At 53.8% G+C, this 13,017-nt stretch overlaps 1 protein-coding gene across 1 annotated transcript in view; it reads left to right on the forward strand.

Moving 5' to 3' along the window:
- The window catches only part of Sez6l (seizure related 6 homolog like), a 243,023-nt gene that overhangs the window by 229,375 nt on the left and 631 nt on the right, over positions 1 to 13,017 (forward strand). Inside the window, exons 17-20 of the mRNA XM_023711422.1 lie at positions 4,964 to 5,158; positions 6,615 to 6,647; positions 8,709 to 8,820; positions 9,833 to 9,935. Coding sequence (XP_023567190.1) covers positions 4,964 to 5,158; positions 6,615 to 6,647; positions 8,709 to 8,820; positions 9,833 to 9,935 — 443 coding nt within the window. The remainder of the gene's footprint in view (positions 1 to 4,963; positions 5,159 to 6,614; positions 6,648 to 8,708; positions 8,821 to 9,832; positions 9,936 to 13,017) is intronic.

The raw sequence follows: 13,017 nt of genomic DNA on the forward strand, positions 1-13,017 counted from the left end.
GGAGGAGGAGGAAGAGAAGGATGAGGAGGAGAAGGAGAAGAAGGGGGAGGAGGAGGAAGAGAAGGAGGAGGAGAAGAAGAAGGAGGAGGAGGAGAAGAAGAAGGAGGAGGAGAAGGATGAGGAGGAGAAGGAGAAGAAGGAGGAGAAGGAGGAGGAAGAGAAGGATGAGGAGGAGAAGCAGAAGAAGGGGGAGGAGGAGGAGGAGGAGAAGGATGAGGAGGAGAAGGAGAAGAAGGGGGAGGAGGAGGAGGAGGAAGAGAAGGATGAGGAGGAGAAGCAGAAGAAGGGGGAGGAGGAGGAGGAAGAGAAGGATGAGGAGGAGAAGGAGAAGAAGGGGAGGAGGAGGAGAAGGATGAGAAGGGGAAGGAGAAGAAGGGGAAGGAGGAGGAGGAGAAGGATGAGGAGAAGAAGGAGGAGGAGGAGGAAGAAGAAGAGGAAGAGGAGATGGAGGAGAAGGAGAAGAATTGAACACCCAAAATTTGTGATTATAGGAGCATTATCTAGGATGAAGCTAAATTCTGTAGCACAATTTAAATGGAAAAACAGTTGATGTAATTTCTTTAGCTACTAAGTAGGCCACAGGGAAGGAGGTGTGAGGCTCGGCCAAGAATTCCTGCGGCCACAGCAGAGCCCGTGCTTCTCGTGCTCGCATACTCTGCTCTGCTCACATGCAGGAGCCTGCATAACCTTCATCATAGTCCAGAAAGAGCCCATTTGACAGACAAGGAAATGGAGGCTCGGAGAGGCCACTGCACTCACAGGGGCACACAGCTGGGACCTGCACCCCGGGCCCTTGAACACTTGGTGCCAAGCACTTTACCCTGTGACCTGCCTTTCATTGAACTGACATTCAAGAAACACTTACAAGGCATCTACCGTGGGCCAGGCTGCTGCTGCTGCTGCAGCTGTGAGTTCTGCTGGGCTCAGGCTTAAAGGGTTTTTTCAGGGTGTTTTCAGAGGAATCATTAGACCACGCTCAGTACTGGTCCTCATCCAGACGCCACTCGTGGGTATCATAAAAAGATGCGGGTACCAGCTCAGTGCTGCAGTACGTGCCAGCACGCATGGGGCCCTGGGTCCCGTCTCCAGCACTGCTCCCTAGGCCAGTGAGCAGCCCACCCTGCCTGCTTTCACCCACCGTTCTAACCATTCCTCCCCGCGACTGCTCTGGTGCCTCCTCTGGGTCCAGCAGCACCTGCCACTTTGTATTTACACTTCGGCTAAGCCTCCTTGGAGCATCCGGACTGCAAGCTGTTAGCGGTGTGAGGGGAGGATGGTGTCTGATTTGCCTCCTGCCCCCTGCTGGATGTGTCGCCAGGCACTGGCAGCAAGTGCTTAGCAAATGCTTTCTAAATGTGTGTGTGTGACAGCCTGCCAGGGGCATCCGCATGGTCACACAAGATGCACACAGTGACCTGGGAAGTCCCCGGCTGGATGTCCAGGGTGGGAAGAAAACAGCTCCTCGCTGCTGATGGAATATAAAGAAAAGTCTTTCCATCTCGAGGGTGGAAGCCAGGTTCCCACTCTCCACCACTTTGAGGCAATCAAAACCCAAATTCTTCATGAGTAGTGGTAACTTTGCTAAAACATCTTCAGCCATTCATGCATCTGCCCACTGAGAAGTGATACAGTTAAGAGCCTGCAGGGCCGGGGAGCCCTGCGTGTGAGGCAACAGGGAGCGGGAGGGACTGTGGCTAAACAGAAGCTCAGTCCTGGTTTAAGGAGGAAACTGCTACTTAAATCTACCAGCTGATCGCTGCATGAGGATCCAATCACCAGATGCTTCAGAAGAATCCAGAAATCTCAATTATTTTGGGAACCTACCTGATCTGTGAAAACTCTGTGGCTATTCTTACATTTTACATTGCATGAGTTACAAAGCTCGCGAGTCATTTTTCACAGGCGGAAAGGTCCAAGCCACACAAACCTTCTACAGTGTGCCTCCCACCCCTCAACAGGCAGGCCACCTGTTTTATTCGCTTTCTTTTTGCCTGCTGCTAGGACATAACATTTGCTCCCTAATCATTGGCGGGAACTTCATGTATCCTGAGACCCAGATGCTGTGCTAGACACAGGGGCTCCTGGCATGAGTATCAGAGTGGCTGGCCATGTGGGAAAGAGGTGCAGAGGAAGGAATGGAACAGCTCCGGGTCCATGCAGGCTACGGGATGTGAGGATCTGTGCCATGGGAGACAGACCCGGCTCCTGGCGATTCACCTGTCGGAGTGAGGCGCATCCAACAACGTGCGTCTGTGAGTGCGCCGCTTCCGTGGGTCAGGAGTCTGTGGGCAGCAGAGCTGGGTCCTCTGGCTCAGAAATGCTCCCCAAAGCATCCCTGAGGCTAGAGTCTCATCTGAAGATGGAAGCAGAGAGAGATCTACATCGACATGCTCGTAGCTCTCTGCAAGACTCAGTTCCCCGCGTGCTGCTGGCCACACCCCCTCCGTCCTTGCCCCACAGACCTTCCCACGGGGCAGCTCTCAGCACGGCCAATTGGCTGAGTCTGAGATGATCCACCAGTGAGACACGGGCACCGTCGTGGTAGCGACATCCCTCCCATTGCTTCTTCCCTGTTGTGGGTTAAAAGTGAGTCACAGGTTCTACCTGCACTCGGGGACAGTGAGATCGGAAGGCGGAGGTCATGGAGAGCTGTCTTACCACCTGGTCACTGTGCTCATCTGTAGAAAGAAGCAAGGGTGTGCATGCAGGGCAGGGGCAAAGCATGGGCCTCACCACCCAGGGGAATAGCGGTGACCATTCAGCAGGTAAGACCAGTTCACTTCAAGGCTGGGAAGAGCCCAAGGAGGCCAGACATGAAACAAAGCCTTGGAAGCCAAGTCTGAGGAAGCCACCTGCTCTCCACAGGAGCCAGGATGCGCCAGTCGGAAGTAGCTGGCCCCTGCTCCATGCCCCCAGGTGAGGTCTGAAGGTGATGGCCATTATCCAAATGACAGGAGTTGTACTAGTGAGCTATAGAAGGTAATCCACTCTGATCCCCCAGGAACATTTAGGTAAAAGGCACAGCCCACCTCCTGGGGGGCTTCACTAATCAGCCTGGAGCCTGCAGCTATTGATAAAGGTTCTTCCCCTCCTGTCTCTCGGGTAGGTCCACAGCAGGTATAGCAAGTGATATTTGAAGACATGGGTCAAATCCAGAAAAAAAAAAACTTTTAAGATCTGAAGGAGAAAAACTGGGGCTCAGGGGAACTGTCGTGGGGATGTAGAATGGAGTGCCTCAGTGGAAAGCAGTACAGCATGTCCTCAAAAAAACTTAAAAATAGACTGGGGAGATAGCTCAGTGGTCTAAGTGCCTGCCTGGAAAGCACAAGGACCCGGGTTCAATCCCCAGCACTGCATGCCGTGCTGGCCCCAGAACCCCAAGTGTGTCATGCCTGCCACAAAGACCGGGTATGGTGGCACATGCCTGTAATCCCAGTGCTGGGGAGGCTGAGGCAGGAGAATCACTATGAGTCTGAGCTTCATAGCAAGACCCTGTAGCACATAAATAAATAAATAAATTTTTTTTAAAGTTTTTTTTAAACTTAAAAATAGAATGGCTATGAACTCCAGCAATTCCGCTTCTGGGTATATATGTACCAAAGAACAGAAATCAGGGATGCAGAGAGGTGCTTGGACACCCACACCCACAGTACACAGTGGAAGCACTCGCAGTGGTCACACGTGGAAGCGGCCCACATGTCCAGTGGTGAGTGAGTCCACCAATCAGGGTCCGTCCGCAGAAGAAAGCACCACACAGCCTTTCAAAGGAAGGAAGTTCTGGCTCATGCCATCTCAGTCATGAGCCCTGGGGATGTCACACACGGTGAAACGAGCCATTTCCAAAAGACATACACTGCATGAGTCCCCCTACACGAGATCCTTCCAGTCATCACATGGGTAGAGACAGAGAATAGAGCAGTGTGTGCCAGAGGCTGGGAGAGCGGAAGACGGAGAGTCGCTTGATGCATAAAGAGTTGCAGATTTTCAAGAGGAAAAGAGTTGTGGGATTCGTGGTCCACCATGCGAGTGGACCTAAATCTTCCTGCAATTGCTTAGGAGGCAATGTGACCTGTCCAAGAATTTGACCACAATTTAGATTTAAAATTTGTAACTTTTCTAAGTTTATTAATGTTTTAGGATTTGTACTCCTTTGTGAACAACAGTATTGCTGACTGCCCATCCCACCTGGGTGCTGGAAGAATTCAGTATATGCTGGGCTGGGAATGGGTTCAAACTGCCGGTTAAGGATGGCAGGGACTTCGTGTCTGCAGATTCAGAGAATGAACACCAGGTGGCGCTGTGAGATGATTAGGTCGGCCAGTCAGTGTAGGGCTCGTGCTGTATCCCCAGCTCTAGGATCCTACGTGCTTTAACAAGCTCATCTCCAAATAATGCGGCGTATGCTGCGCCAGTGGAGAAAGAAGGGCTTCAGCCGGTGACAAGAGGCATCAGGGAAGTCTTCACAGAGGTGGGAAAAGAAAGCCTGAATACTGAAAGACAAGACTTAGACACGCTGGATGAGCAGGTTAGGTATGAGATGAGAACTGAGAATTTTTCTTGAAGAAACACCACTATAATGCGTAACTGCACACCTGCCACATGCCAAGAACGCGTCCAGCATGTTAGACCTGTTGCCTCACTCCTCCAGAGCCCTGTGAGGTTGGTGTTTGCGTCTTGCTCCTAAGCTCAATGAAAATCAGAGAGGCTCTGGCTCTCGCTGGAGGTCACACAGCTAAGAAGTGGACAAACCCAGACTTGAACCCAAACCCACAGCTCAATTTATTCTGCCGTGCCTGTGCGTAATGTGCCCTCTAGAGGCGGGAGAGAGAAAGGCTGATCTGAGGAAAGAAAGTGGTTCTGGAGGGCGGGCTGAGCCGGGTTGCACGGGCTCTGAGTAGGGCCACCCCCACACCCCCTTCAATTGGCTTCGTCTCATCCGAGCCCTGTTTGTCTTGTATTTCAGCGGAGGAGTCCCTGGCGTGTGACAACCCAGGGCTGCCTGAAAACGGGTACCAGATCCTGTACAAGCGGCTGTACCTCCCCGGAGAGTCTCTCACCTTCATGTGCTATGAAGGCTTTGAGCTCATGGGTGAAGTGACCATCCGCTGTATCCTGGGGCAGCCGTCGCACTGGAACGGGCCCCTGCCAGTCTGTAAAGGTACAGATGCGGGCCGAGGGGCCGAGGGCGGCTGGGTCAGCTCCCTGCAGTATGAACTCACACTGGCAGGATGGACTGCAACGGTGACAGACCCTGCCAGGTGCCAGCTCAGGGCTGTCACCCAACCTCACAGGGCTCTGGAGGAGTAAGTGAGACAACAGGTCTAACATGCTGGACGCGTTCTTGGCATGTTGCAGGTGTTCAGGTCCTCTTCCTAGAAAGCCACTCCTGCCATCATGGGGGGCCCCACTCATGATCTCTGTCACCCTCACAACCCCTCCCCAAGCTCCACTGCCAAACACCACGGACATGGGAGCTTGGGGATGCGGCTCTCAATACATGGGACATTCAGACCATGGATGCTGTTGGCCAGTATTTTTCGGCTGGTTTGCTTTGTTGTCATCATATACTGGTGGCTTTGGTGGTGGTTGTTGTCAGTGGACATTTGCTATGTATGATAGCTACATTTGTTTGGGAAACAGATATTTCTTGATTATTTTCAATTCCCGCCCCCTTCCTTGCCCTCCCCTGCCCCTCACTTCTCTGGAAAGCCCACCTCTCTGCTTCCTGCCATCACTGCTTCCTTCCACTCTACTGAATGCCCACATCGGGCTTCTCCTATCACAGAACCTGTGCCATGTTTAACCTTCTGCATCTGATCAGGAAATCTTGGGGTTTAGTCAGACATGAAGGCAGCCACCGCCTTTCCTATCTACTTCCCCCAGCTCCACTTCTGCATTTTTTTTGCACCCTTAATGGAATATTTCTGGGCGCAGCTTTCAGGATGATCTGGAGGCCAGGGTCTGGGACGCCACCCTCCTTCCTCTTGAATTTCCAGGGATTTTAGCAGATGCAAGTAAATGAAAGAGTCTCACGTGGAATACAAAGGAAAGCAGAAGGCTTGCCTCAGTGTGTATTTCAAGCAGGGAAACAGTGTTTCCTTTGGCTGGACTTTAGAGCAAGTTCTCAAATGCTTCCATTCTTCAGTGTTTTTGTAGGGCCTTTCTTTCTTTCTTTCTTTCTTTCTTTCTTTCTTTCTTTCTTTCTTTCTTTGGTACAGGTCTCACTATGCAGCTCAGACTCATAGTAAACCTCCCATCTCAGCCTCCTGTTCTGTTCATCTGTACAGTGGCAGTGAGGATAGTGTCTCGCTCAGGACTCTTGAAGGTTAAACGAGGGCACATACACAGAGCTCCAGGCACAGCGCTGGGGGTTTTGTCATTATTCATTACTGCTATTAGGGTTTTCACACCTGTATGCTCCACCTCATCTTCCCCGAGAACTTAGGTGAGCAGGTCCTACCGACACCACCAGCCAAAGACAGGTGAAAACACAACGCTCGCTAACAAGGTGTGGTGTGGGCGTCCTCATCTGTTTTGGGGTTTTTTCGCTAGCTTCATTTCACACAGAGTGAATTCACTTGGCACTGACCGACACTTTCTGATTTCCCTTCCAGTTAATCAAGACAGTTTTGAACATGCATTAGAAGGTGAGTTCCATCCCACAATGCAGAGACCCCCATGCAACGAGCTCGTAGCAGGAAACAAGGGCAGGTCCTTGACATGTGCTGACCCTGGTACTTTAAAAAGGTCCCTAATAAAGTCTGCCTTCCCACCACCACTAAGAACCTCCAAGCAAATGAAACTAGAAGGAAACTAGTAAGTGGATTTGCAACTTCACATCCTAAGGGTGGTCCCTGCGAGGGATTTGACCCCAGCTCTGCACACAGGGATGGCAGCCCGAGGGGTCGGCCCTGTGGCCATCTTCCCAGCCAGGAAGCAACCCCCTGTCCTGTTCCTTTTCACCAAGCACCCTTCTGCTGCAGGAGAGCAGGCCCGCCCAGGCCAGCCCTAGCTCCGTTCTCCTACAAGTCGTTCTCCTCCCCATGTTGGCATCCGTCTCCCTCCTCCTTTATTGGAAACTCCCCGGCAAAGTTTATTAACATGGGACAGGGGTTCAGCGTGTGTCATGATTTTCTGTCTACTCTTGCCCCCTAGTTCCTTCCTTCCCAGCCCCTCCATACAGAAAACTGTCAGCACTTCCATTAAATAGGGTGCAAAACCTCTCCTTCAGGCTGTGATGTTAAAAAAAAAAAAAAAAAAAAATTGAATCTATTGTTTCCCTTGTGAAAATGTTCCATCCAATGAAACTCTTGTCATTGTCACTCCTGGAGTGGGATCTAGGGCTCTGTGAATTGTGCATCACAGGTTGCCTTTCCCCCTAACAGACAACGCAGTCAGGCATGCGGGTAGAGGCCAAGCCCAAGTGCAGGTGTAGGAAGAGAGCAGCTAAGTTAGTCACTCTGCTTGGAAAACAGCAGGCACTTCAGGCGCCATTCTGCTGTTCTCCACACGAGCTGAGCTGGCCCTCGGCTGCCTTTCGCCACCCTCTGGACCATGAAAAGGTCCGCGAGGGCTGGGCTTGCTCAGGGATGTTGAGTGTCACCACCAGTTTTGTGTGCTTCTGCTTATCACCAGGCTTAGGACTGATTTTTCAGGCCTCATGAGGAGGTGGCTGATGGATTCCAGATTGGAGCGCAGCTCAGCTCTTTGAGATGCTGCCAGGAGAATGCAGGGGAGCCCCGGAGGCAGGCTTCTGGGAGCAATGGGGGGCCTCTCAGCCGATCTGGGAGATGCCGTTGGTCCCTGAGATAACTATGCTGGCCCGAGGAGAGCCTGGTGAGCCAGAGGAGCCTCCAGGTGAGGCTGGCCCTGCCCAAGATGAGCACCAGGGGCTGAGCTCACGCCGGAGCTTGAAGCTAAGTGTGCGGAGTGAGGAGCTGTGCCAGCTGCCCGGGCTCAGCCCTGGCTGGGAGTCTGAGACCTGAAGGGTCCCCGAGCCAGGTGCAACTGCGGAGTGAGGACTTGAAATGACCACCAGCAAACTGTACAGACAAAGAGGGAGGGGGTGTGAGGCAGAGAAGCCGTGTGTGCCTACTGGGCACTGTGCAGAGGCCCTGAAGTAGCTGTGTGCTCCTGTGCACTGGTGGGGAGCAGGCAGGCAAAGAAATCGCAGCCCACTACGGTGAGCACTGGGAAGCAGCGCCCGGGGAGCAGCCACCCTGGGGCTCCTGCTTAGAAGACTTGCAGCTGGTACAGCTGCGCTCCACTCCCCGTGGACAGCCCTGGTCTGCTCCAGTGCTGCCGCCAGTCCTGGTTCATACCCTTTTCTCCTCCACATGAAATGTCCAGGAATTCTACCTCTCCAGGGGCTGCATTTGAGATTGTCTCCATTTCCTTCCTCCAGTTAGATCTTAACCCGATCTTGGCGATGCCCACCGCCAGCCTGGCACAAGCCAACAGGCACAAGAACACTCAGGGGATTTCCCCAGCTCTGCTCAAGAGCTGGATTTTAAGTCAATTCACTGCATCCCGCCCTCCAGTGGGCATGGATGGATCAGTCTCCAAACTGCAATCCTCCCACTCTCAGGGAGCCCCTAGTCCCAGGATGAAGGGGCCGTGGGAGGGGCTGAGGGCTCCCCCTGGAGGCAGCAGGCTCCACGGGGGCAGGGCATACGGGCCAAGAGGCTCAGGGGCCATGTGTTCAGTAGCAGAAGCGGCAGCAGAGTCGTCGCTGGAAGGAGGAAACATGGCCCTGGCCATCTTCATCCCGGTCCTCATCATCTCCTTGCTGCTGGGAGGAGCCTACATCTACATCTCCAGGTAGGCTGAGGCAGGAGGCAGCCCCCAGGGATGTGTGCGGTCACCTCAGAGCTCTGGGTCTGCTCTGGAGCCTTGGGGTAGTAAGCAGCAGCATCGGGTAACTGTGGAGATGGTTCGACTCTGCTCATCTGTGTGGGGCAGGTAGCAGCACTGGGCACAGAGCAGATGCCCCCAGCAGGAGGGCTGAGCCTAAGTAGGACCCAAGACAGACACCTGCCCTGGTCGCAGGGAGCTTCTCCTTCCATGGGGGACATGGGCAGTTCACACTATTGGGCACCCCACCTCTCATTCTGTCACTCACTCGCTCATTCAGGTATTCACAGATTGTGTACCCACAACTGAGTGGGTACCAGATGCTGTCCTGGGCACTGGAGGTCACAGGCTTGCATGCAACAGAGAAGGCAGATGTAGAGCAGGCTTGGCAGAGTCCTGGTGCAGCCAGGCTCACACTCAGCAGAGCTCTGGTGTGTGCCGGGCAGACTCCCAGGCCCGGGGACATCATCATGAGCACAGCAGAAGGAATCTGCCCACGGGGGGCTCAGCACGAGTCAGATAACAAGCAACACATAGGAGGCCAAGCGAGGAGTAGATTAAAAACTGAAAAATGTAGGGAGGAAAAGAAAACTGAGAAGGGAGAATAAGGGCCCTGGAGGAGGGCCAGCGGCTGCATTTTCACATTAGTAGATGAAAAAGGCCACACTGAGAAATGAAAACCTGTGAGCATGGGTGCAAGTGTGATTCAGTGAGTAGCATGCCGAGGAGCAGGAGAGGAGAGTTTCGGGAAGAGGCCGGGCAAGTGCAAAGGGACGGAGGCCAGTGTGTGCCTAAGTGAGCCGTCCCTGCCTTCAGGGAGCTTGCCCCAGGCACAGGGAGAAGAGGAGTGAGCACAGAAGTGAGTGCTCGCCTCCGTAAGGTGAACACAGTGGGGAGAGGAGCTGCCTGAGCTTGGGAAGTGGGTGGCTGCTGTCCTCCCTCGCATGAGAGCTGACCTCTGTCCCCGCCTCTTCTGCAGGTGTCGCTACTACTCCAGCCTCCGCCTGCCCCTCATGTACTCACACCCCTACAGCCAGATCACCGTGGAGACCGAGTTTGACAACCCCATCTATGAGACAGGGGTGAGTCCCTCCCTCTCCCGCCTCCTCCCTCTTCATCCACTGGCCAACTGCCAGTGCCCACCACCCGCCGCAGGCCCCGCTGTGTTCGCCATAAGCGCACCCGGCCCTACTGCAAGTGCTTGGAGCCAGGGGAACCCGGGAGGCGGTCTGCCCTCTGAGCACCCACAGAAGGAGGCGCTGCTCCAAGGCCAGATGCCCCGCACAGGTGGCCAGCCTACATCTGTGGCTGAGCCCTGAACTTTGCTGAGGGTGCAGCTCAATGTGCCTCAAGAGGCAGCCCAGGGCCGGGTACTGGGAGCACAGTACTGAACCAAGAGCACTCACTTCATGGCAGGATGCCTTCTGAGAACCATGCCTTTGGATGATCACTGTGTGAACATCCTGAGGGGCTTCCCCAAACCCGGTGGTGCAGGTCCACCACTTGCTGTGGCTCCTTCAGTTTTGTTTGTTCATGTGGTGGTACTGGGGGCTGAACCCATGACCTTTGCACTAAGCTACATTCTCCCAGGTAGGGTCTTGCTAAGTTGCCAAGACTGGGTTCAAATCCCAGAGTGCGAGGGCAACAGGTGTGCGACGCCACACCTGGCTCACTGTGAAGTCTCAGTGTGATCACGCAAACCAGGCATGGCGGCTCACACCCGTCATCCCATCTACTCAGGAGGCTGAGGCAGGGGGATCCCAAACTCGAGTCTAGCCAAGCAACGTAGCAAGACCCTGAGTCAAAATAAAAAGGGCTGGAGATACAGCTCGGTGGTAGAATGGTTGCCTCAAATGTGCTAGGTCCAGGGTTCCATCCCAGCACTAAAAGGGGCAAGAGGAGAGAGAAACAGAGAGAGAGAGAGAGAGAGAGAGGACAGAGGAGGTCTAGGAGGCCGCCAGAATCACAGAAGTAACCTTTAGGTAGGTGGAAGTGTGCTCTAAAATAAAATCATAGCACAGTAGACACACAAAAGAAACCTGCAGCAAGCTCACTTAGCACCACTACCCAGTGTTCCCTACCGTCTCTGAGCTAGGCGCCATGCTGCCACCTGGGGGCAGTGCAGGCGGCAGCACCGCCCGGCACACCTGAGCAAAGCCGCGCGCTGTAACACCATGACGTCAGCACGCAACGGGCATCCAGGCGCCCGTCACAGCCCCGTGGGGCCACTGTGGGCTCTGCAGCCTGCTGATGAGCACAGGTCACGAAGCGCTGCTTCACCGCACACTTAGCTCCCACTCCCATGAACTTACAGTTTTGCAAAGTCGATAAAGACCACTAATAGGGCCGGGGAGATAGCTCAGTGGAATAAGTGTTTGCCTGGCAAGCACAAGGTCTGGAGTTTGATCCCTGGCACCACACACACACACACAAAGACCACTAATAATACTAATATATGGCCCATTTGCCCAACACCCAGCATATAACATCCCTCATCCTTGTGGTTCTTTGCGTTAAGTCTATGGTTATATGCCTTTGATTGCGGAGGACATGGAAGTCCAGAGAGAAGAAAAGGGAACTTGGCCAACATGGCAGCCAGCCAGGGTGTCCAGCCAGAAACCAGGCAGCACTCAGCCTGCCTCCTTGAGTAGGGGTGCTCACCTGCCTCCCCGAACACTTCAAGCCATCAGATGTGCCCACAGTTAGCTAGGTTAGGCTACATTATCAGGTTTACAGACCAAGAAAATATCAGGGTGCTGTGAGACAGATGATGGTGGAAAGAAAGATGTTGGAGGGGGCTGGAAAGATGTTTTGAGGAAGCAAAGAGACAGCTGAGAGGTGAAAAACGTGGCTGCAGGGGGTGCCAGGCAGACGGACAGGGGTGTACAAAGGCCCAGAGGTCCGTGGCAAGTGCATAAGGCCACCCCTCCACACTCACTGCATCATGATGTCGTCCCCTCCAAGTGTATGCAGGGGTGGGAACAACCTGTCCCTACTCTTCCTGCTCTACCCGGTCCCTCTGCGTGGTTACCACAGATCTAGGGGCCCACGGAAGCACACCTTCACCATCTCATCATTGCTGCAAGTGGCGACTCTGGGCCCGCTCAGTGGAGTCCTCTGCTGTCTCAGGGCCACTCTCAGTCCCCCAGCTGGGGCTGCAAGGCTCACCCTTGGCTCACGTGCTGGGTGTCACCAGTCAGGTCCTCTAGATCACTAGGGTGAGGGGCTGCATATCTAGAAGGCTACTGTCCTTCTTTGTTTTGAGCACTGTGGATTGAAACTAGGGACATCCTACCACTGAGCTGTGTTCCCAACCTGTTTTATATTTTTTAATTTGTAACAGCATCTCACTAAGTTCCCTAGACAGGACTCAAACTTGCAGTCCTCCTACCTCAGCCTCCCTCAGTGCTGGAGTTACAGGTGTGCGCCACCACACTGGGCTGCAGGCTGTCATCCTGAGGCCACTTTCAGTGCTTTCCATGTGGCCCTCTCCATAGAGCAACTCACACCTTAATCTCCTAGCAAGACAGAATCCACAAGCCTGTGGAGGTGACATCCTAGCCACAGCCCCACCCCCCGGAGGAGGAGCCCACACAAGAACATAAGCTCAAGCAGGTGGGGACTGCTGTGAAGTTTGCCCTCCACACCTCCCATGTGCTGGGAGGCAGCAGTGTGACTGCTCCTCTAGGCTGGCCCAGCAGGAACTGAGGATTCCACTGAAACCTGAGCCAGGGACTCAGGTTTGCAAGGCGGAGCTGTGGACTCCTCTGTCTCCCCGCTCCTCACTCCTGGAGCCTGGGTCAGCTTGTCCCACCTGGCCACCACCCACATGCTGAGATGCTTTCAGAGCAGTGAGTGCAGGGCGTGTGTTCTTCATGCTCTAGGTAGCTTGTGTTCAAATCCTCAGAAAAGGCCAGGCCCATGACAATGACAATCAGTAGACCTTGTAGAAATGGGAAGGAGCTGTAGGCTGGGGGAGAGCGCAGGGAGAGGGAGGAGGGGGAAACAGAAGGAGTCAAGGTGAGCTGTGCGTGTGTGTCCCAGCTTCCCAGCACAAATGTATTCATCAGCTTTCACAAGCATGTACTACTTTTTAAAAAGAAAAATGGCATTTCAAGATCAGACTTCCGTAATGTCTGCTGGTAGATTGTATCAGTGGCCTCG

The sequence above is a fragment of the Octodon degus genome, unplaced genomic scaffold (genome assembly GCF_000260255.1).
Source record: "Octodon degus isolate 3935 unplaced genomic scaffold, OctDeg1.0 scaffold00021, whole genome shotgun sequence".
Taxonomy (NCBI): Eukaryota; Metazoa; Chordata; class Mammalia; order Rodentia; family Octodontidae; genus Octodon; species Octodon degus.